This window comes from Centruroides vittatus, unplaced genomic scaffold, assembly GCF_030686945.1.
Source record: "Centruroides vittatus isolate TY-2023 unplaced genomic scaffold, ASM3068694v2 contig_329, whole genome shotgun sequence".
Lineage (NCBI taxonomy): Eukaryota > Metazoa > Arthropoda > Arachnida > Scorpiones > Buthidae > Centruroides > Centruroides vittatus.
The window spans coordinates 4,013,337-4,037,913 of NW_027122113.1; the positions used below are offsets into that span (position 1 = coordinate 4,013,337).

The window sequence follows — 24,577 nt, forward strand, 5'->3', positions numbered from 1 at the left end:
TCATCCGTTACTTGGATAATTTACCATTATTCAATAATGTAACTACTATCATCAGCGATTGCGGATCTACCTTTAAATCAGACAGTTTCAAGCAATGGGGCAGACAGGAATATCACATTAAAAACCACATCACCTTATCATGCTGCCAGGAACAGAGTGTGTGAGAGAAAGATATGGGATCTCAAGAAATTCCTTAATTGCTATCCAGATTTCAAAGGGGGGTGGAAAAATTGCTTGGATGCTGCAGTTCACCATGAAAACCAAAGCTACAACTCTTATTTAGGTTGCTCTCCATTATTCAAATGGCGATGTACAGTTGTTGGCAAATTCGGAATTATAGATTTACAATGAAAAGGAGCATACCAAAGAACAACGAAGGAAATATCGAGAATCCATCAAAAAATATTACAATAGGAAGCATGCAGGACCTTTGGTAAATATTAAAGTTGGATCCTGGATTTTAGTTCAGAGTGGTATGAGGGGAAAACATCCAAACATTAAAGGACCGTATCGTGTTGATAAAATAATATACTACAACAACATGCCTAAAAATGTGATGTATAGAACAGAAAGTGGAACTAAAAAGATAGCTCACCTCACCAATATAAAGTTGTATCATCACAGGGGTGATGACAAGGCTAAGAAGGGGGGTGTAAGCAGAGTTTAAAATCTGCTATTCATTAGCACCCCTCCCCATTAACTCCACATCTGCGATGGTCAAGAATTCGGAGAACTGAGGGGTCACGAAGGGGAAGGAAGAGCTTGGACAGGGGAGAGAAGAGAGAAAGGTCACCACTTTTTAGACTGGACATGTGTATAATGGACGTTGAAGTCATTTGTGCTTGTGATCTCCTTACTTTTTAGTTTAATTGTTGTATTATTAAAATTTGTAATATTACAAAATGCATTTGTCATAAATGCATAAATAAAATTTGGTAATAAAAAATAGTCAATTTATGAAGAGTGGTTAATGTACAGTGATTCACAAATCCTAATGTTCAAAAAATATTTAAAACATTACTTAATGTTTAAATAACTTAAATTTTTTATTTGATAAAATTTAAATAATTTTGAAGTTAGAATAATGATTTTCAATTTCAATATTAACACTACAATTATTTTTAGTCAAATACTTAAATTATTTAGGAGGGAAAGAACAAGCAAGCATAAATTCATCAAAAATGACAAATGAACTATCAATATTACAATAAATTAACAGAAAATAATATTCAAATGATCATCTTAGTTTAAAAATGTTAGTTAAAAGGATACGAGAAACTGTCAATTGTTTAATAAAAATCTGACTGTGAACTTAAAAAAACAATTACAATTTAATTTATTGCACACAAATGTCAAGAAAAATAATTCATTATATGATTATTTGAATAATAAATTTAATTTTTACCATTAATTTTTAGTAATTAATGTTTAGGTTTTTCCCTATACATTTTAATTAATTACCTGAAAACTAAATTTATTTAACATGTAATAAACTAATTTTCACCTCCACTTGTTTCAAAATTCTTAAAATGATCAATTTACTGTTAGTTTTTGGTTACAATGTAGTATTTTAATTTAAATAAAATTATAAAGAAAAACTAAAACATTAAAATATTTCCAATAGTTAATTATTTCAAAAATAATGTGATTTAAATAGGATTTAATATACAAAATTATATTTGAAACATAATATAAATAAATTTTGTTTCATTTAATTTTGTATATTTATTTATAGCAATTTTTTTTTTCAATTCATTGAATTTAAATTTTACCATTCATTGATGATTAATCATGAACAGAAATTAGTTAAAAATAAGTATCTCAATTTCTGAAATTTTTAGAATTTTTCTGTTACAGGAAATGCTATAAAATGGATTTGTCTAAAATTACTTGGCAACTATCTTTTTGGCACACATTATTTATTATGTTTTTAAATAATGTCGCAATGGATAAATCTGTTTTAGTAAACTAAAAGATGTATCTAAATTTTAATAATACTTACAACGACGATCTCCTCTGTTTGAAAATCCACCTCTATCACGTCTTCTTGTGGCAACATCAACACGGATATTTTTACCTCCATAATGCTGAAATAATTTCAACTTTTAGAAGTTGTTTTTAATTCAGTTATATTTTATTCTCCTATTCACATTCAGATTATTTATTATTATAAAACCAACACACCTTATTACTGAGAAAGTTCATTTATTCTACTAAACCAACATTTTCAACCCATTCTAAGGGCAATCATCAGGTTAAAGACGTTCGAATCTACAGTGTTTCGAACAACAGGTTTAAATTTAAATTATATTAGAACTTAAGTAATACAATAAAACTGAATTACGTAAACCAAACGTAACGAAAAATAGAGTAGAACAAATAAAATACAAACTACATTTAGGTTTATACATTGAGCAGACGTTAAAATAAAATACAAAATACGTTAAGTAAACGTCTACTCAATGTATAAACCTAAATGTAGTTTGTATTTTATTTGTTCTACTCTATTTTTTGTTATGTTTGGTTTACGTAATTCAGTTTTATTGTATTACTTAAGTTCTAATATAATTTAAATTTGTTGTTCGAAACACTGTAGATTTGAACGTCTTTAACCTGATGATGGCCCTTAGAATGGGTTGAAAATGTTGGTTTAGCAGAATAAATAAACTCACTCAGTAATAAGGTGTGTTGGTTTTATAATATATAGTTATATTTTAGATATACTATCTAAAACTATTACAACTCATTCAAGTATTCATAATTATCTTCTTGCAACAAATTTTATTTAAATTTTTTAAATCATAAAATATTTAACTACATAAAAATAATCAATTTGCTATGAGAAACTTATCATACCCCAAAATGAAAAGATTATCTAATTATATATACTTTGTAATCCCATAAATTTTTCTTACTGAAATGATGCACTGGAGTGTGTCATTTCAGTAAGAAAAATTTATGGGATTACAACATATAACATAATTCTATTATTTCTATTCTATTGTTCTCTAACTTTAATCATCTGTAACTTGAAGTTTTCCCTGCCTATGGAGCTTTGAGTTAGAGAAAAGTTTCATGTAGTTTGTTAAATCAAGAATTTACCACAAAACTATAATACTAAACTATAAATTATAAAAGTAAAAATTCTGGTTTTGCTAATGTTTAAAAATAATTTTTATTATTTTGACATTGAAATTTTAGAACTATGTTAAAGCTCTAAATTTATTTATAATTATTATTTTATTAAAAGTTAAAAAAAAATTTTTAACTGAAAATCTAGTTTGATGGATTGCAATTTTGTTTTTCCAAGTCTATTCATCAACAGTGCCAACTGCAATAAAATTATTACATTACTGATTTATGGATTTATAGATTTAATCCTATATTATTTTCTTTATTACAGTAGAGCCCCATAATATGGACCTAAGCTAACTCAAATAACTGAAGACTTAAATAACAGTTGGCTAAAACCATTTCAGATTAATAATAAACATTTTTATATTTGTAAAGACATAGGTTGCACTTTTAAGCCTCTTTTATATCTTAGTGAATTTAATCATATATAATAATGATTTTTACATCATTACATCTAATACACAGTTTTAAGAATAATTATTTTAGTTACATTTTAATATGCTAATTTGCTTCAATGAAATTAAATAATAAAAAGTAACAAACAAATCATTTTGTAATATATGTTATTTTAAAAACTTTCTTTTGTGAATTACAGTAAGAAAAGTAGTGTATATAGATGATGTGGAATATCAGTTAATCAGGCTTCTATTGTACAACGGATTTACATAAAGATACTAATTACTATGACTTCAAATGCTAAGAGTAATTTTTCAGAGCTATCTTACTGGGAATCCTAATTAGTTTTACATTGTGTAACTGTTTTACTATTAATCCAATGAATTATTTTTATGAAATAGCCACAACAGTTATTCTGAATTATTAATGAATTAATTATTATGTACTGTATAATATGAATATTAGTTTATTAGATAAATTAATAAGTAAAAATACTTACACTGCCATTCAATTCTAGAGCAGCTCTGAATGATTCCAAATCTTCAAACTCGACAAAACCAAAACCTGTAAAATTTAATCATCAGTATATTTCTTATAAAATTATCAAAACAATTCATGATTTCAACCTATAATGTTTAAAATATTTTTATACTTTCAAAATTTTATATACTTTCATCAGTTATTGAACTTTTGTATCAATTTATATTAATTTTATTTAACACAGATTAAAGACACATATTTCCATTTTTACTTCAGTTTTTTCAAACAAATGAAAAATTAAATAAGTATATGTCAATCTTAACTACCGTATATTTCCGCGGATAAGACAAGGTATAAACTTTCGTCAAAGTTTTATAATTTTAGCATATATCTGTCCTATAAGACAACCCCCAAACTATCAATGGCCTATGAATTTAGTTTAGATCAGCAATTATCATCTGGATAATAACACTGTAGAGTGTATATGGAATTATATCCTATTTGTAATTTTTCAAATAAACAAATTTTATTTTCTGCCTTGCTATTGTTGCAAATGTTTGCACTGATTTGAGCATTCAGGTAATGACCTTGACTATTCACAAAAACATTGTATGGCCTATTTTATTTTGTGGACATACTATACTAGTAAACAATTACGGTTTGTCCGTTTTACTATAATGGTTTTAATTTATACAAATTTTAATTTTTTTTTGTATCTGTCCTATAAGATGACCCTGGATTTTGGGGGCCTTTTTTTTTGATTCTACTATCGTCTTATCTGCAGAAATATACAGTATGTAAAGCCAAAAAATTTTAGTGGATTTTATGCCAATGAAAGTATTATTCCAGTGAAAAATCACCTTCTGTAACATTTCCTTGATATAAATTATCATGTAAATGTCTTTTACACAATTTATGATACATTTTGAAATCAAAATGATTTTTTTACATGTCTTTAAATATAAATATATAAGCATATAGATGTTGGGTTTTTTGTGTTGTTGTAAGTTTTTTACATGTTTGTAGTGTTTTTACACATTTTTTAATTTTCTTAGCCATCTTTCTTACATGCTTACATGGATCCTCTTTACAGATGTCAGGTTTTATGCATTTTTATGTTTCTTTTTCCTGTTGTCAGGATTTTGTGGGGTGAGATCAATAGCCAAATGACACTTTCTACTTGTGATGTAATAAATAATCAACCAAACAACGTCATTGCATATTTTATTAGATGTGAATTATTATTATAAAGTAAATTATTTTGGCTTAGTCAACACTAGTGTTGTGTTTCAAAAACACTTGGCAATTTTTCCATTAAATATCTTTATTCAGTTTAGTCAAGTTGGCTTCTTTGCATTTTTGTTCGATGAGTCTCACCATTTCTAGTTTCCTTTGATTTGTTGGATGAAACTAGTGTTTACTAAGTCTAAATTATAGAACGAGACATGGTTTCATCAAACAAATCAATAAATTATTTTGACTGAAATTTACATAAGTTTAATTAATGAAGTATTGAATATACTCTACAATTTAACTTTATTAAAAATATTTTAAGATAATTGGAAATTAATAAAAATACATAATTAGATTTTTTAGTAATAATGAACTATAGTTTTTTTAAGAATTTGCATATGATAACAAGCAGCGTTATTAATCTAGTAGTCAAACATCTATGAAAATGTCTAACAAATACAAAATTTTATAATTTTCAGAATACCAAACAATCCATATGATGAAATATAGTTAATTTCAGATTATAAATTTTACCTAACAGAATTCTGTATTGTTAATAATTCAAGTAGAAAGCACGTGAAATTTTCTCAATATGTACACAATAGTTATTTGTGAAAAAATATAGTTAAAAAAAAATATATTCTTTCAAATATTTATAATGCATTCTGAAATTTATATTATTTTCTTAATATAATGATGTGAAATAAAACAATTCTGACTTTTTAAAAATAAAACTAAAGATATTTTCAGATTGAATTATACTAATAAAAAATATTTAGTATGAATTATAAAATTATTATTATTATTTGTATTTTTAATACCAATAATAAACTTAAAGGGAAATCCATAATTATTTGACATATCCCCAATGTCCGTATATTCTGACGTATTTTTTAAAAAAAATCTCATACACCTCAATATTTAAAATTTAAATAATGCAAAATAATTATTGTTACCTTCTCGATAACTGGAACAAATTACAAAGCACAATCAACAAAACCTTTAACATTCAGTAATGAAATTTAATGTAAAAATTAACATGTTATACATTACATTTATATCAAATCTAATTTTCTTAAAAAGTTTTTCACTGATTTTGTATATTTATGTTTAATTTACATCATTATATTTTATGTTTAATTATTTAGACATAATAAATGTAATAATTACTATGTTTATTATGTCTAAATAATAATTATTAAAAACAGATGTAAAAATTTTTGAAGACATGGGTTCTGAGCATTCCAATTTCGAATATTATGTTGACATGATGCAAATCTTGTTTAAAGTCAAAAATGTCAATTTTTATATTAAATTTCGTTACTGGATGTTAAAGGTTTTGTTGATTGTGCTTAGCAATTACTATTATTTTTTTTTCCTTTATAAATATTATGAGTTGTCAAGTAATACATCTGAATATTTAATAAAGCTCTTTATCAAGATGTGATATATATATGAAATTTATCAATAGTTTATTGTTATAATAATCTAGTCTTATATTGAGCCAAAAATATTTTCCAGGGCTGTGTTTCCAGAGTCATCAAAAATCTGCCAACTCAACACCTTTTTTACTTTCCCAACTTGTTATGTATATAAAAAGGAAAAGTATTGGAATCGTGTCAAATTTGGAATGGTAACTTGTGTATAAAAGGGGCATTAATGCTATTAAATTTTGGTTCTTAATTAAAGGTTGACACAGTGGAGACATAGAAGGGGTTCACGTGTCATATCACCAGTGTGGTTGGACTTAATATTTTACTCGTTATTAGCATTCACAATTTTTTATAAAATTCACCTCTACCCTCAAAATTAAGCTTTTTTCATTTTATAATAGTACAGTAAAAACTGGTTAAGATGTTCTTGCGAGAGAAGTTCTCCAAAGTTGTTCAAAGATGTCGTAGTCCAGGGAAAAATTTACATGAATTTTCTGAAAAGATAAAGCTAGCTAGCTAATCATGTCATATGAGAAGAATTTCTATTGAAAATATTTGATGGTGTAGTTTACGTAAAAAGTTATGTATATTATTTATGAAAGTGCTGTTTATATACTGTTAAATAATTCACTAAAAATTTACTAGCTATATTAATACTTACAAAAATATTACATACCACCAAACTAATTAGCCATCCAGAATTTCTAGTCTTACCATAAAAATATTAATTTAGACCACTGTTTCTAAATGACATTTCTAATCAACTGTTCTTGAAATGCAGAATATGACAGCAATTGTACAGCTTTGTCTATCAGATAATTTAACTAGTGCAACAGTTTCACAAAGTTTAACAGTCAATTTGCCAACACTTCAAAGCTTTTTCATTAAATGTGTCCATTGATAGAGAGTTCATCTTGAACTGATTAGTCTGTTCTATTAAACTTTTAACTATTAATCATAATCAGATCACACACTGCAACAAGTTCAAAGATCAATTTAAACTTATCTTGTCTACTAGTACTTTATCAATTAACAGGACTTATTATACTGGATTTATGGATGCAGCAATTAGGTCTTAAGATCAGAAATAATATTGTTTATTTAATCAAAGATCAATTAATTAAAATAAGTTTTGATTGCTGAAATATACCATAAATTTTATATATTTGACAATTGTTATAATTAAAAGTAACTTTAGTAATAAAATCCATTGAAAGTAACCTTTAGTAACTTGTTTCAAAGAAAGTAATTCCAGTCCAGTCCTGCTTAAGTGATACTAACAGAAATGCTCAATATTACCTGGAAATTTGATTTAGAGTATTTAAAAAGAAAGAATTTCACAGTTAAAATTTAATAAGTTGTTCTAAAAGACAAATTTAAAATTGAATGTGGCTGTCATAGAAAAACATTCCAATGAAAATCATGATTTTTGATTTTGTTAGTGTCCTTCTATTTTTTGTTTTAAGAGGATTTTGACTTTTGGATTTCTGTCTTTGAGATAAAGTACATAGTAACTACTTTTATGGTGATTATCAACTTTTGGTCTTTCAAGACAAGTAGATTCCAAATTCAAATTTACTAGCTGTAACACTTATACTTACTGACGAAAACTCAAATGTCATCATGCATTTTCTTAACTAAATTCTTATTGGTTTAAAGGTCATTGTTCCAATAAGATCTTGAGTTTAATAAACTCCAGGTTAGATGGAAACTGTTAGTAATAGTTAATTTTAAAGTTTCTAGAATATTCCTTGAAAGTCTGTCTCTAAAATCAATATTCATTTCAATTGTTTTTGCAGACAGATTCCAATTAATAATTGGGTCTATCAATCAGAGTGAGGCAAATAAACCAAAGATTCAAGCTCAGCATTATTGAAAATCCATAAATCATGTTTTATGTTTACTAATAATGCACAGCTCAGTAGTAGTTCTCCAAAAATATGGAATGATATAATCTTATTGACCAGATAGGCAAGCCAAAGTTAGATTAATGATGATTGATATTTTTCAATAAACAGTACTCATTGACTTTCCCTGGAGAAGAAATAATGTAAAACTGTAAATTTTTCTAATTTTAAATTGAATATGCCATTCACAGCTGAATTCCAAATTGTTAATTAGCCAACCAATCAGAACTTGTATAAAATGAACTGAATATCGTAGGAATGTACAGTACTTCTTCATAATATGCTATTGAGTAATTCTCCTATTCAAATGCAATAATCTTACTGATAACATAGAAACTCCCTTCATGAATTTTAAAAAAATCTGTATAATGTTTTTGTCATCAACAGTAGGGAAAAGACTCTTATATCACACCACTTCAAGATAACACTCTTATCTGCTCAGGATCATCCTGACACTTCCTCTATCTTTCCCACTTTCTGCTCTTCCTCCTTTAGCCTAAATCTTTGAGTAGGCTCTTATCTTTGCTGTGTGACCACAGAGAGGAAACCTGCAACACATGGAAAAGTTAGTTTGCTCATCAAAAAATAGTCAATGAATCTTCTAGATGAGAGGATGATTCATGAAAAGTTGCTCAAATCATGTATTATGGATGAGCAAACTTCATTCTCTATGTAAGAGATATATTTCACAATAAGATGCTTTAAACAGTAGGTAAGTATATCATTTGTATCAATATGTTACTGAGTACTGCATTATTTACAAATTGGATACACCCTTAGAATTTCCAGATGAAGCTTTTAACTGATAAAAAAAATTTTTTTATATGAATCCAAGAAATATTTTTTGCTTGAAAACTAAAGGAAAATTTTTAAATAGTATACAAAATAATTCATAATAATTTTCAATTCAAAATATTTTGGCTATATTTATGTCATACCTTTAAATCTGTTGGTTTCTCTGTCACGAATCATACGAATTTCTCGTATCTATAAAATCAAATCATATTTTAAACCATAATTCAAGTAGTTACAATTTAAACACAAATTTATTAACAAAAATTATTTATGTACAACTGATCTCAAATTTAGAATTGTATAATTTTGATATTGTCTTGTAAGAGATGTAAGAAAATTTGAAATGTGGAAAAGGTTCAATCTGATGTCTTCAATCTTGTTAAACAACATATTCCTCTCTTACATTTAAGAAATGTATAAGTGAGTAATGAGAATTAAACTGAATTTAGCATTAGCCAATTGAGACTTTAAAATAAATGACACTGTGGTCCTGCAGTGGACATAATGGCTTTAAGACATCAATTTTTATCTACTTCAAAGTTTTAGAATCATTAGTAAGTAAAAAATTATTTAATACAAGACAAATTGTTAGTTAATCTGATAAATTAGACATCATAGCATATGTAGGCAAGCTGATGTTATAAAGCTCATTTTTGTTAATAAATTTTTCTTAAGTTTCTTAAACAATTTCATCAATAAAATTAGTTTTTACAAAATCATCTCATATAAAAAAAGAGCTTATTTTTAAGTAGTCATTTATCAAATTTAATGCAAATTGTTTTGGTTTCATCTTCAAAATACTGTTTTCCAAATCTATAACAATTTAGAACAACAAAATGTCAAACTATCATGGATTTAAAAGCTTTCAACTTAAAATAGTCACTAAAAAGATTTAATTTGTCCAATGAGCCACAAGGTTGACTTATGATTTATATTAAATCTGATAAATGACCCTCTAACAAAACTGCACATTTTGATTATTTGACAATTAGTATGTTAATAAACAAATACTTTTGTTTGAAATTCTCAAGTGGGAGTTAGAACTGGTGCACTCTAATGTTAGAATTCTATTAATACATAATATTGCCAGTCTTATATTGATTTGTAGAATACTGATATTAAGTGATCATAATCCACTATTTCCCATAAGTTCAGTATCAAACTGAAGTTACATTTCTGGAAATAGTTTTAATTGTATATTATCAAGGTGGGGAAAATTTCAATAGTCAATACAAAATTTATGCAGTCAAAAAGAAAAATTGATGTAGATTGTAGAGCAAGAGAATACTATTTGTCTATAATCCATTAAATATTTATTATGTAGTGTAATTTAATTCTGAACTTAAATATCTTTGGAGGGAACCAGACATGCCAACATTTCCAGAAAATTGAATTTTGAAATTAGATAAAACCTTCATCAATCACTTGGTTAGATTACCATAACAGATATATTGTATATATCTACAAAAACAACTTTATTCTTCCAAAGACTTTTAACATGAAAAATGCAATGTATGTCTTGCTGTATCTTCACTACTTTCATTCAAGAAATTTAACTGATTGTTACTCTCAATCAGATTTAGCCAGTCTGTATCCTGCAACTCAAAAATGATTTTCCTTTTGTTTTGCATGTAGGAATCATTCCACATATTATGAACAACTCCATGAAAACATGAGAGTCCAAAAACATAATAAATAAAACCAAACTTGTAGAACTGTTTGCTTCAACATGACTAGCATATTGGGAAGACAGAAGATTATTTGTAAGAGTTGATAAAAGAAATAATCTTTTTCCTTTTGAGAGTTTAGATATTTTATCATATAAATCAGCCAATAATCTCATAATTTTAATGAAATCCTGCACTGTTGTAAATTTGTAATAAAATAGTCATTTGTTAATAAATAATTTTTATATCTTAATAATATACTTTAAAAATATAATTGTTGTTTAAAATTGTTTATCTCATTTTTACAAATCATGAACAGCAAATAAAAAATTTGTTAATTTATTTGGTATTTGCCTGATGAAATTCTTTTAAATACGAGGGCTATTTTTTAAATAAGGTCCGTTTGTGAATGAAAGTGAGAATAATGCGCAATCACGGCAGTATGCATGCGCTTCTGCTCCGAGCAAGCTTGGCGCGTGTTTTGACGCCATTTGCAGCCATATCGTCTGTCTGTATGCTGAGCTGTAGAAGTTTAAAATGTTTAAGAAAATTGAGTCTCCCGCCGACTGTGAGATACGATCTGTTATTCGATTCTTGAATGCAAGAAACTTGGCAGCAGCGGAAATTCATTGTCAGATTTGTGAAGTTTACGGTGATAATGCTATGAATGACAGTAAAGTTCGAAAATGGGTAAGAATGTTCAAGGATGGGCGAGTTAATGTGCATGATGAGCCACGCCCTGGCTGACCTTCTCTGATTTCTGAAGATTTGATTCGTGATGTGGATAACAAAATTCTAAAGGACCGACGATTCACAATTTCAACGTTATCAATTGAATTTCCACAGATTTCAAGATCAGTTTTGTATACCATTTTTTCGGAGAAACTGAATTATCGAAAATTGTTTTCTCGGTGGGTTCCAAGACTGCTTTCTGACGATCACAAAACAAAAAGATTGGGCAGTGCTTTATTGTTTTGACTCAATACGATCATCCACACAGTCCAGACCTTGCACCCAGTGATTTTAACTTGTTTCGATACTTAAAGGAGTTCCTTGATGGTCAACATTTAAACGACGAAGAAGTGAAAACTGCAGTCGTGGATTGGGCTTCTTGACAGGCAGCAGATTTCTTTGAAGTTGGAGTTCAAAAAATTGTTGAGCGGTACGACAAATGTTTAAACAAAATGGAAATTATGTAGAAAAGTAGATAAAAGTATGTAGAATATAGAAAAAAATATATTTTAACGATATTTACAGTATTTTTCTTCTTATTAAAAAACGGACCTTATTTAAAAAATAGCCCTCGTATGAAGAATGATAGTTTATAGAAAGAAATAAACTACTATTTGCTATGAAATATTGTTTTAGTTTACTTTATAACAACTTTCATTGATGAAAAGTTCATTATAGAAAATTATGACAATGTTAATGTAAAGAATTTGCTTTTTTAAATTTACAATGCATAAAACAATTAAATTTGTAGAACAAAACAAAAATATAAAATCATCAAGTCACACTTTTTCAATGAATGAAGAATGTATTTTTCTCTTACATAAAATTTTAGCAAAATATAAGTTGAGTCTGGATTAAGTGTCTTAAAAGAATAAAAATACAATAATTTGATATTGAATCTGCAATCAAAACTTATTTTTATTGTTGTACTTAAAACACTTTTAGACAGCTATCTTAATTATCTTAACAATAAGCTTCAATCTAATCTGATTTTGAATCCTGATCATATTGGTTTGTTAAGTTTTTTTTGACACAAAAGTAAAAAAAGTACTGTGTTTTCATGCATATAACCCACAAGTTATCTGTATTTAAAAGTCAATTTAAAAGCAGTGCATATTATATGCCGTTTTTAACTTGTAATCATGAACTTGCACCTATGGAACAATGGCTATACACACAAGATGTAGTACAAAAAATGGATTATGTAAAGGGTTTTATTTTTATTCTGAAAACTTTGTGTGCAAGAAAATATGGTATATGTTGCACTCTTGCTAGTTTTCTCAAACATGGTCTTAAAATCAGATATTTTCTAGCTCAAATTGATTTCTAAGTAAATCTTATCTAAATTTAGTCACGAAATTTATATTAATGATATGCTTAAAAATAGTAAATCTACTACAACTGTCGTATGAGATCACACTAAATAACAGCCGCTATAATTATAAATTACATCTTGTATTAAATTTAATAAAAGATGGCACCTAACACCACCCTCTAGGATCAAATTCATTTGTAATTTATAATTATAGCAGCCGTTATTTAGCGTGATCTCATTGTAATATATCAGGTTTAGTAAAAATGTTTATTTTTGCTTAAAAATAGACAAAGAAATGACATTTTTAGATAATCAACTGTTTAGTATTGCCACTTTGTGGAAATTATTTAGTTTTGAAAAGAGTAAATCTTTAACTTTGATGTAAGAAACCTTTGTGAATGTGAGAGAGAAATAAGAAAAGAGCTAATGCTATACACTAATTACATTTTAGAGAGTACTACTACTACTGCAATTTCTGGAAGAGCTATTGAGAAGCAGAGAAAGAGTAAGATGAGAATTAATATACAGGGTGTCTATAAAGTCTGTGTGCAATTTTAAAAATTTATAACCTAGTATTTGTGATAGAAAAAAAAAATCCATAAAAGTATTAGAAAGCTTAATATACCTAGTTTTAAGTAGAATTATTTAGTAATGGATTGGAAGAAGTGGACCATTTTCCTGGCCTCCAGGTTTGCCAGAACTGCATTCATTAAATTTTTATTTTATTTAAGAACTTCTAATATTAAAATCATTTTCTTTTAATAAATTAGCTTAAAATCTGACATTGGGTCTGTATTAACCAAATAGTCACTAGGAGGCCTGACAGTCATTGATACCATTACAAGAAATAAGAATTCCAGAGAGTAATAGCAAACCTTATGGAATCTAAAAAAATGGTCTATTATATAGGCTCTACATTTAGATCTATTAATATAAAAATTAAAGGACATCTTAAGATCATTCACAAATTCTAGATCACAACTATTTTCCAATACACTCTCACAATCAATGAGCAGAGCCAATACTACAGTACACTGGAATAAAGCCACACTCCTATGACAAGGAAGTAGCAAAGTACTGCTAAGGCTTTTAGAACAAATATATACAGTGAAAACTGCTTAGGCAACTGCCTGCATTCGACAGGCACCTGTCAAAACGGTCAAAAATTTCTGGCACAGAATAGTTTATGTATAAAGTCTCTGTATAAATTACCCGTATTAAACGACCACCTGTGTAACGCGACCGCAGGCATCGATTTTTGGTTTAAAACAACATACAACTGTGATAAGCGACCACTTCTGCAAATATATTGTTCGAACCCATCTCAACAATGTTTCCCCACCTAGTATAATGAATTAGTCTAAACTCTTGTTCGAACTCACCTCGGGCACTTCTCCCACCCTTGAAATTAGGTGCAGGTGTTAATGAATTAGTCTAGCAACAAAGGAGATTCATTTCAGTTTGTTCGAAATTGTCTGAAAACGAAAGAAATGCCAAGTGCTGTTGTTAGAGGACTGTGTTAAAGTTATCAGAGAAAGTGAAAATGGTTTATCACAATGGCAATTAGTGGCAAAGTTTAACTGTGGGAAAATGCAATTTATTGTACTGTAGACCTACAGTATTTTCCTTAAGGGTATAAAATATTGTACACAATCCAATTAATTGGCTGATCTCATTGTTTGATAAAATTTATTTTATTTATTTTTTTTACGCTCATATACAGTACATGTGCAATAAATAGTTTCTGTATCAACCTACCTTATTTCTACAACATTTTTAGAAAAATAATATCCAAGTAATTTTTGCACACAAAATATTCAAAAAAAACAATAAACACATTAATGCAAAAATCAGTTTTACAGGCAACCTTCCTTTTTTGATTCCATGATTGTCCAATGACAATCACGGAATGTAATGAAATTGTATTATGAGAAAAAATAATAAAATCACTTTATTATTAATTAATAATTTTTCTTATTGTACTTAAGAAAATATTAAAAAAAATACAGTATTTTAAAATTTTTAAAGATAAAAATTGTTTTCATTAGTTTAATCTTATTTTAAAAATAAGATTAAACTAATGAAAACAAAAGAAAACCAAAGTGATGAGAGATACAATGCGCTTGTATATCAATGAAGTAATACACATAACTGAGGAGCGAACGAAAAGCACCAAGTTGAATTAATTAACTTGGGAGAAAGAAAATGTGCATTATAATCGAGAAAATGTGAATATTGTATTAATCTTTAAAATATTGGTATTAAATCTGTCTTATAAAATCATGATAACTCCTGTAAATTGAGTTATCTGATAAGAATAAAATATAATACTAATATAGCTCTATTGTTGAAAAAATTTGTGTATTTTTGCTCACCTCAAGTTTTGCTTAGTAGAAATAGTTAAAAAGTGCACAAATACGGAAATATGGTATTACAGCACCACTTGTATTGGACACCACCTTTTTGAAGGAACTGTGGGTGGTTGCCATACAGGTTTTACTGTATTTTAATTTTTGTTAGACACAGGTAGATCATAAATAAGAGTGATGCATACTTTATGCCAGGCCTGGCCAACTTACAAGTTGATCACTCCCAACTATAAGTGTCAAAAGTACTGCTGAACTACTCCAAATTTTTGTTTCATGAAAGCTTAATCATCCTGATAAAATTATCCTGCAAAGCAGTTGTATTTATATTGAACAGTAATTAATATTCCAAGTTCTCTTTTTAGTAAAGATACTCAAGTATATTTGGTAAATGACACCATGTATTTTTCACCATTAAAAAAAATTTTTATTTTTTTTCTATCACAGAAATGTGAGGAGTACAATAAAACAATTTCTAAAATAATGACATACCTGGCTAGCAATGACCATCGACACAAAAATCACTTCTTCCCATTGATCTCAGAGCACAGCAATACCAACCCGTAAAGAATAATTAAAGATTTCTCTGTGAAAATATGGATTTAATAGTCCTATTAAAATTAAAATTTTTTTTGTATTTTAGCAAGCCATATTATTTGCAATTGGCCAAAAATGATATAGCCATTTGCTTTTTGGCCATGCCTACATTATGCCACATGTAAGAGTATTCTGGAAGGTGTTAACAGCATAGATTCCTTGAATGTGTGAAAAAAACTGTTAGGCAAACTGTAAAAATGTATAAAAGCTTTCAAATTATGTTCAAACATTAATAGTTGTTTGAGTAATTTGGTATTCTAAGAACAACTTTTTTTTTTTAAGAGTTGTTCCTTAATGGATACTAATGGTCAAAAATGTCTTATCAATCAAAAACAAGCAGTTCCTGAATTAAGAGTTTGCTTGTTATAATCCATGTTTTTGGACTGCAGACCTTTGTTGTCACCAGAATAATCTTGTTTAATCTTCTAACTACTTCACAATGTATTAGTGTTGATCATAAAATAAGTAGATTTTTTGTTGTTGGCAACACTGCATATAAAGAAGCTGTGGTGAATATCGAACCATAATCATAGTGCAATACTTCATTACAGGTTTTGATTTCAGTTACAGATGACTAAACCAACAATATGGATTCCTCCAGAGGAGGCCAATGAACAGTAATATAGTTTTTGACAGTGGAAGGTGAAAATCTAGCAAGCATTTTTTGGAGAATGAAGGAAGTTTATGGAGCAAAAAGCCTTTTGAGCATTGCTGTTTTCAACTGACGCAGGAAGTTTGCAGGTGGCCGTCAATCAACAAAGAATAACCCTTGATCTGGTCGGCCATCAGCGGTGACTGGAAATTTCAGAATTGTTCAAATGATTGATGACCTCATTCATATGAATTGATGCATAACAATTTGAGCAGTGGTGAATGTGTTGCACATCAGTTTCGGAAGTGAACATAACATGATACGCCAACAGTTGGGATACCAAAATATTTGCTGCATATGGGTTCCAAAGTTTCTGACAGAAGAATACAGTCAGCGAAGAACAGGTGCCTCTCTAGAACATTTCAGTCGCAACCAGCAAGAGGGTGACTTGTTTCTGCACAGCATCATCACTGGAGACGAGGTGATGTCACCACTACGAGCCCCACCATATGATGCGGGGGAGTCAACAATGGAAGCAGTGGTCCCCACTGCTCAAGAAGCTTCAAACCTCAATCAGCACAGGAAAGATCATGTTGACTCTATTATTTGACACAGAGGGACCCAAGCTTGTCGAGTGGCTTCCCAAAGGTACAACTATCAACTCAGTTTCCTATTGTGAAACCCTGAAGCAGCTCCAAGCTGCAATAAAGAGCAAACATGTCAGCAATCTCTCTTACATTATCATGCTTTTGCATGACAACACCCACTCCCAGGCTATGCAGAATACACTCCATCAGTTCTGCTGGGAGCAGTTGGACCACCCCTCTACAAGCCCTGACATCAGAGTGTTTGGTCCATTAGAAAGGTTTGAACGAGAGCTGGTTTCAGTCAGATGACAAAGTGAAGAATGCGGTAGAGAACTGGCTGTCGCAGCAGCCCACCAGCTTCTCTGAGTGCAGCATCCACTGCCTGGTGGAAAAATGGGACAAATGCCTTAACAACTCTGGCACTTACTTTGATTAAAGTTGTTTTTGTCAACCTGCAATTTTTGTTGTCTACTCATGTTATGATTAACGTGACCAGACGTCCCGTTTTGAACGGGACTGTCCCTTTTTAGAGTTACGAGTCCCGGTGTCCCCGAAATGAACTCTGGGACGCAAAATTGTCCCGTTTTCTGAAACCGCGCAAAAATTTGAGTAGTCGAGCCGGCCGGACGCGATCGGTATGCGAGAGCAAACCGCGTCGTCGGTTGACGCGACGATAGCCGAGAGTGGCGAAGATGTCATCGCTCGCGCTTTGTTGACTAATTGTTTGGCAGATTTTTCGTTCGCCCACTTTTCGATATTTGTTTTGTTGTTGTTTGATGCTCATGTACTTAGTGAATGACTTAGACTTCTTTTGTTTTGGAATCATAAGTTAAAATGCTGAAACGCAAGTGTACGTTCAATGTTAACTTACAAGCAAAATATCCGTTTATCAAGCAAATAAATACTCCCTCAGATGTCAGATGTGAAAAGTGTCGTACAGAATTTAGCGTTTCCCATGGTGGTGCCAGTAATATTGAACAGCATTTAAAGTCTGAAAAACATAAAAATGCCGATTGTACCGCCGCTTCGAGTTCTTCGATGTTAACCTTTTTCAAGAAATCGGACGCACCAACTTTAAAGGATTTGGATATCGCCGCGGCAGAAGGCGTCTGGGCTTATCACACGATACAAGGAAACCACAGTTTTCGCTCTAATGATTGTGCGCCAAAATTAATTCAATCATGTTTTGATCCCAAATTTACATGCGCGCGTACGAAATCAGAAGCTATTGTAGTAAATGTTTTGACGCCTACAGCAATGAAAGAATTAAAAGATGATCTTGATAAGTCCAATTGTATTACAATACTAAACGACGCTTCAAATCACGGTAACAAGAAAATATACCCTATTCTAGTGCGCTTTTTTCAACCTTACGTAGGTGTGCAAGTAAAAATTTTAGATCTCCAAGACCAACCAGGTGAGACTTCTGACATCATTGTCGATTATTTAAACCAAGTGTTGACAGATAATAATTTGACAGCAAAAGTCGTGGCATTTTGCGGAGACAATGCCGACGTCAATTTCGGAGGTGCGGCTAGGCGAGGAACTAACAATGTGTTAATGAAATTGCAATCATCACTGAAAAAGCCATTGATAGGTATTGGATGTGGAGCCCATGTAATTCACAATGCAATAAAATCTACTGCAGACAGGCTACCCTTAGATTACGAAAGCATTATTGTGAAGATATATTCATTTTTTTTTTTTTATATTTACACGATTCGAGTTGAAGCTCTAAAGGAGTTTTGCGCCGAAACTGAAACGGAATATCAACAAATGCTCGGCTATAGCAAAACTAGATGGCTTGCTCTTATGCCTGCCTTGGAAAGGGTTTTAAAAATGTATCAGCCATTAAAAAACTACTTTTTGAGTATTGAAAAATGTCCCCTGTTACTAAAAAACTTTTTTGAAGATCCCACATCCGAATTGTGGCTTTATTTTTTACACGCTCTGTCAGCAAGTTTTCATCAAGCTGTATTGAAACTGGAAGGTCAGACTGTATCGGCAATTGAAGCTGCAAAAGAAATCAATCAACTAAAAGACAATTTGACTCAGAAACAGACCAAACAGTTTCTTCCATTTATGGTCCGTCAATTAATAGTGAAATCGAAAGATAATGTTACTGACATAGATGAAGAGTTTGTGAAAAGGGCGGCTACAGAATTCTATCAAACAAGCCGTGAATATCTGGAGCAGTGCACTTGCTTTCTTACCAAAGAAATGGAGATATTTTATTGGACAGATTTAAAAAAGGTCCCCGCATGGGAAGACGTTCAAAAATCTCTGGATGTATTAATTGAAAAGGAATATATTGACTGTAATAAAGATGCAGAAGTTTTTGACGAATTTTCGTTAATTTGTAACTACATTACATCGGATAAAGTAACCAAATGGAATAATCTAAATGTTTTCACGGAAACTCGTTTTTTTTTCTTGTAACTCTTTCCGCCCAGTGGGCACTAAGAGGGCCTCTTATAGCAAGCCCATTATGGATTCGGCCAGGCCCACAATGGGGCGGCCGGGTGGTGAGGGACGGGGACCGACATATCCGGACGGACCACCCCCCAAAAAATTCCTGGGGATTTCTCGACCCGTCCGGATTCGATCCCGGGTCCCCCAGGGCGGTAGGCTGCTAACCTTGACCGTTGGTGGAAGTATTCAAACACTTTCAAGCCAACAATCTTCAGCATGAAAACTTTTCTATTTTAATTGAATATATTTTATGTTTGCCTGCTACAAATGCTCCAGTAGAAAGAGTATTTTCTATGATGAACAAATTGTGGCCATCTGAGAAGACCCAGTTACAAATTTCAGTTCTAAAGACGATGTTGATAATTAAGGTGAATATAAAAAAAACGTGCCAAGTTTCATTCTTACTAAAAATCATCACCAGCTATATTAAAGCAAATTTGTTCCTCTGATAAATATAAATATAGCTAAACGATTCGGGTATATATATTTTTTAATTCGTAACTTTTAAGCTAACTGACTTTTTCTGAATAAATAACTTTAAAAAAGTGTTTTTTTTTATTGACTACCTGTTAATTAACTTAAATAAACCAATGTCCCATTTTGAGTCAAAAAATAAATGGTCACGTTAGTTATGATCAACCCTAATACTTTGGTGCAGAAATACTTTTCCTAATAACATTATTACTTTTCTTTAAAATCCTGTGTGTGCATATGCACATATATTATTCTGAACTTTTAACCCAGCTTATGAAGACTGAGCCAACTGACCAACAGCAGCTTACAACTTGAAGTCTGAAGCTGCACTTTGCTTCAGACATTTTAACCCTTTTGTTTTTTTGTTTTATTTCCTTCAGCTCTAGATAGCATTTTATATTACAGTAACCTCTATAAGCATATTCATGTTCATCCAAAATAAAAGTATAGCATGCAGTATTGTTGTAAAATACTCATGAATTGCAGAATATATATAAACAAAAATTTTGGGTTTGATTAATTTTTTTTTTGCTTCATTTTATTTAGTAAATAATTTGAGCTCATTGCATTTGAGTTTGGTTTTAAGAGAAAACAATATTGTTTCAACACTTTGATTTATAATATTAAAATAAATTTTTAGTTATCTTGTAAATGTTGCTGAGTAATGAATGAAACTACAACACAAATGAAATAATATATTGTAAATTTTCAATAGTGACTATGTCTTTAAAATGTCTCTGTGTGTGCGCATGCACACTACATCATATTAGTAATATATCAATATTCCCACAAGAAAAAATATTCCATATTAAATAAAAAAATGTCCTTAATTATTCAGGAGGAATGATATACATTAATAATCATTACAAAACAGTTAGAACAGTACTCTCTCTTTTTTTTGCTTGCCTTTCAGCTTTATGAAGTGCTTGGGTACAACAGACCAAAAACATCTAGTGAATAATAACTGGTTCAACGATTTATTTCTTCCATTTTTTTTCCTATGAAAAAAATCTGGATGAATGTAATAAAGCTAACTTCTGGTTAAATTTTCATAAAAATCAATGTACAGACTTAGATTATTACAGAGAAAAATAAATTATTAAAAATGTTTTTATGCCCTAATATCAATGCTAGATAAATTTGTCACTAAAATGATGTTGGTTCAGCACATGCATGACATGGTATAACAAACTTTAATAAATATACTTAAACTGATATTAGGAGAAGTTCAAACTGTTTTTGTTTTTTTTATAATTACAGCTGTATAAATGCTAAATACCTTCTGAAAGATGTATATTAATTTCAATTATATAAATTTAGAATTGACAGAAAATGTATAATGCATATAATAGAAATACAAACACTTAAATATTTTAACAACAACTTACATTTAAATTAACAAATATGTTTTCAAAATCATCTTCACCACAGTTTTGGGGTAAGTTACCCACATATGCTTTGAAAGGAGGACTATTTGGAATTTGGTGTCCTCTGGAATAGTAGTTTCCATATCTATAAAATTAGATAAAAATTATTTTATATATTCATGATCTTAATTAAAGTATTTATTATTTTATTCAATGTTTAATTGTTGTAAAACACATTTTCCTAACAATTATTAGAAATCCAGTATGAATTTTTAGCTATCATTATTTTGATGAATTACTGAAGCAGACACTTGAGGTACAGTGTAAGCCATAATATATTACCTTAAATTAAAAAAACTGAGACAAATTATTTTTTTGCCCAGATGAAATTCATATTCAATAATACACTGAATGTTCTAAGCTAGAGGTCACCAACTTTTTACACCTCACATACCACTAAAACTCAATTTTGAAACTTATGGACCATTATCATGAATTTTTTAAAAAAATTATACAAGCATATATAAAATAACAATCACAAAAGTTTCATTTTACTTTATTAATATGAAATTCATTTGTTTAAATATAACAAATTAGCGTAAAGTTTGTTGTTGCCCGTTTGAAATAAGTTTATGGATTCTTGGCTCTCTTCCACAAAAAAGGACACCACCTTGTTAATTATTGATAACAGTCATTTTGCATTTGGTTTTAAATTTGAATAAAAACCCACATTGAGAGAGAAAAAGCAACAAAGAATTTTGCATTTCTTTTGTAATATTTCACATAACCTTGAGTTGATCAATGTCCAAATTTTTCCATGGACCACCAAAATTTTCTCACAGACCATCAGTGGTCCTCAGTCCACTGACTGGCAACTGCTGATCTAAGCTATTAGGTTAGTTATATCTAGAATAATGCCAGAAAAAAAATTTTATATTAAAAATGAGACTGAATCTTTTTGAAACATTGGCTTTTTTTTTGCTAAATGTAATATTTATTTACATATGTTTATTAACAGAGGTTTTTAAATAGTTTATTTTCTGTATGATTTTTTTTGTGTTAATTTCTTTGTTATTTTGATATTCTTAGCTTTATAATAATTCATCTTTTTTTGTGTATAATGAAACAAAAAATGACCAATAAAATTTTATAAGTCTAACTTTACTATTTTAGAAAGACTGGAAATTTATTGGAGTTTTGGTTTCAGTTTCATTTGTGTTTGAGAACATTTTTTCAGAGAAAAATGTTATTTTACAGAATAGCAAGCTAGTATAAAATATTTAAGTCTATTAAAAGATTATATTGTAGAAACTGTTAAGAAACAAATGATTGAACTCTGTGATTTTAACTCCTAGCAGCCTTAAAAATAATCATTGAATACCTGCTTTACCCATTTGAAGAAAAGTCTTCAAGGAGTTTCATATTAGTTTCAACTTTTTAAATTATTTCTACATTATTAATAAACTAAAATTTTTTAGATTGGAAAATAAAATACAGTAAATAATTGTTATTATTTATTTAAAAAATAATGTGCAATACTGAAACAAATATTTAATAAAATTGAAAATTAAAATTATTTTTACGATGAATATATTATTCACAAATAATTGTAGCATTGTCATTTACTGAATCAGTTTATTTTTACCAATAAAGCAAAAACCTGCTTATTAATCAAAGTAGCCTCCAATTTTCAGTGCATCCAGTATATTTATCATTAAAAAATTTATTTTATCTTTAATGTTTATTATAAAAGACAAAACTTGTATAAGTAATTCATTCACTTTTACAGGTATTATTTTATACACACAATTTCCTGAATTTTTGAGCATTCAAAATGTCTTATTCCTAGGAGACATTTTGAATGAATTTATAAAACACATATGAAAACAATTATATATTAATCACAAAATTTTAAAGTTAAAGTTTTACTTTATTGTTGGTCATGATTAGGTTTTCTTAATTCTTTATTCCTTCTGGCACATTCTGCGATAGAATTTTTTGTAGTACATTACATTATACATTATGAATGAGACCAATATATGTAACACACATTCTTTGTTACCATCTTAATATTAAGAATTTTTTTTAGTTACCATCTGCATATGTATTTTATGTAGTAAAATGAATAAAATAAACATAAGAAATATAGCAAAGTAACCTGTTAGTTTTTAAATATTGTTAGATTGACGACAGTATGTGCCAGAAGATGAAGCAATCTTCTTGCTATCTCATGTAATGTAAACATAGTGGTGAATTGAGGTCCTACAGGTGTTGAGACAAACACCTTTTCCCCATTAACTTTATAAAAGAATGTAAATATTTTATTGAATTGTTTGTATCCTATAGAAATTCTGAATGACTTCAAATTTTTATGTCAAATTACTGTCAGGGAAGTATACATTCCATCTGATTTAAGACAAAGATGTTCCTAAGACCAATAATCACCTTCAATCAGGATAAAATTTGGTGGCAAATTAATTGTTGACAATGATCTTTGTTGTGGTCTGAAAATGGTCTCTCTATTCATCTCAAAACAGGTGAGAGACCAATAGAGTTGCAGGGGAGAATTTTCAAAACTAATTAAAATGTGAGATTATCTCAATCTATAAAATCTTCTGTCCCAAGGACACAATATCACTTTCATCTGGCCCATTATTGCGTGTCTTTCTGTGTATTGTCACAGAAATGTCCAAAAACGTTGTCATTGCTGATCTCTTCCTCTTAAGTTGTGTGGAGATGCATATGCATGCTTCTCTTTTACAGAAACTGACAAATCCTCCCCTTGGCCTGGAAGACACCACAGAATTTGATTTCGTCTCTTTTTTCAGTCAGTACACATTAGGATACTTCTCAGTATGGAGTAATACATGTATGAACCAGTTTTGTAGTGAACTTTAGTAACAGACTGTTGATTTTGCAGGTAGTGTAAGGGATGTCTCTTTCCCAATAAACAACTTTCACAATGTTCATGACCTCCATCTGCCCATGCCACACAGTTGTCCTGGAAGATATAGGATTTATTTCACAAA

At 29.4% G+C, this 24,577-nt stretch overlaps 1 protein-coding gene across 1 annotated transcript in view; it reads right to left on the reverse strand.

Annotated features, from left to right (window-relative positions):
• Window positions 1–24,577, reverse strand: part of LOC136973810 (eukaryotic translation initiation factor 4H-like) — a 58,684-nt gene that overhangs the window by 12,907 nt on the left and 21,200 nt on the right. The window contains exons 2-5 of the mRNA XM_067268586.1: window positions 21,570–21,693; window positions 9,523–9,571; window positions 4,031–4,095; window positions 2,003–2,087 (exon numbers count right to left, since the gene is read on the reverse strand). Of these exons, the coding sequence (XP_067124687.1) occupies window positions 2,003–2,087; window positions 4,031–4,095; window positions 9,523–9,571; window positions 21,570–21,693 (323 nt within the window). The remainder of the gene's footprint in view (window positions 1–2,002; window positions 2,088–4,030; window positions 4,096–9,522; window positions 9,572–21,569; window positions 21,694–24,577) is intronic.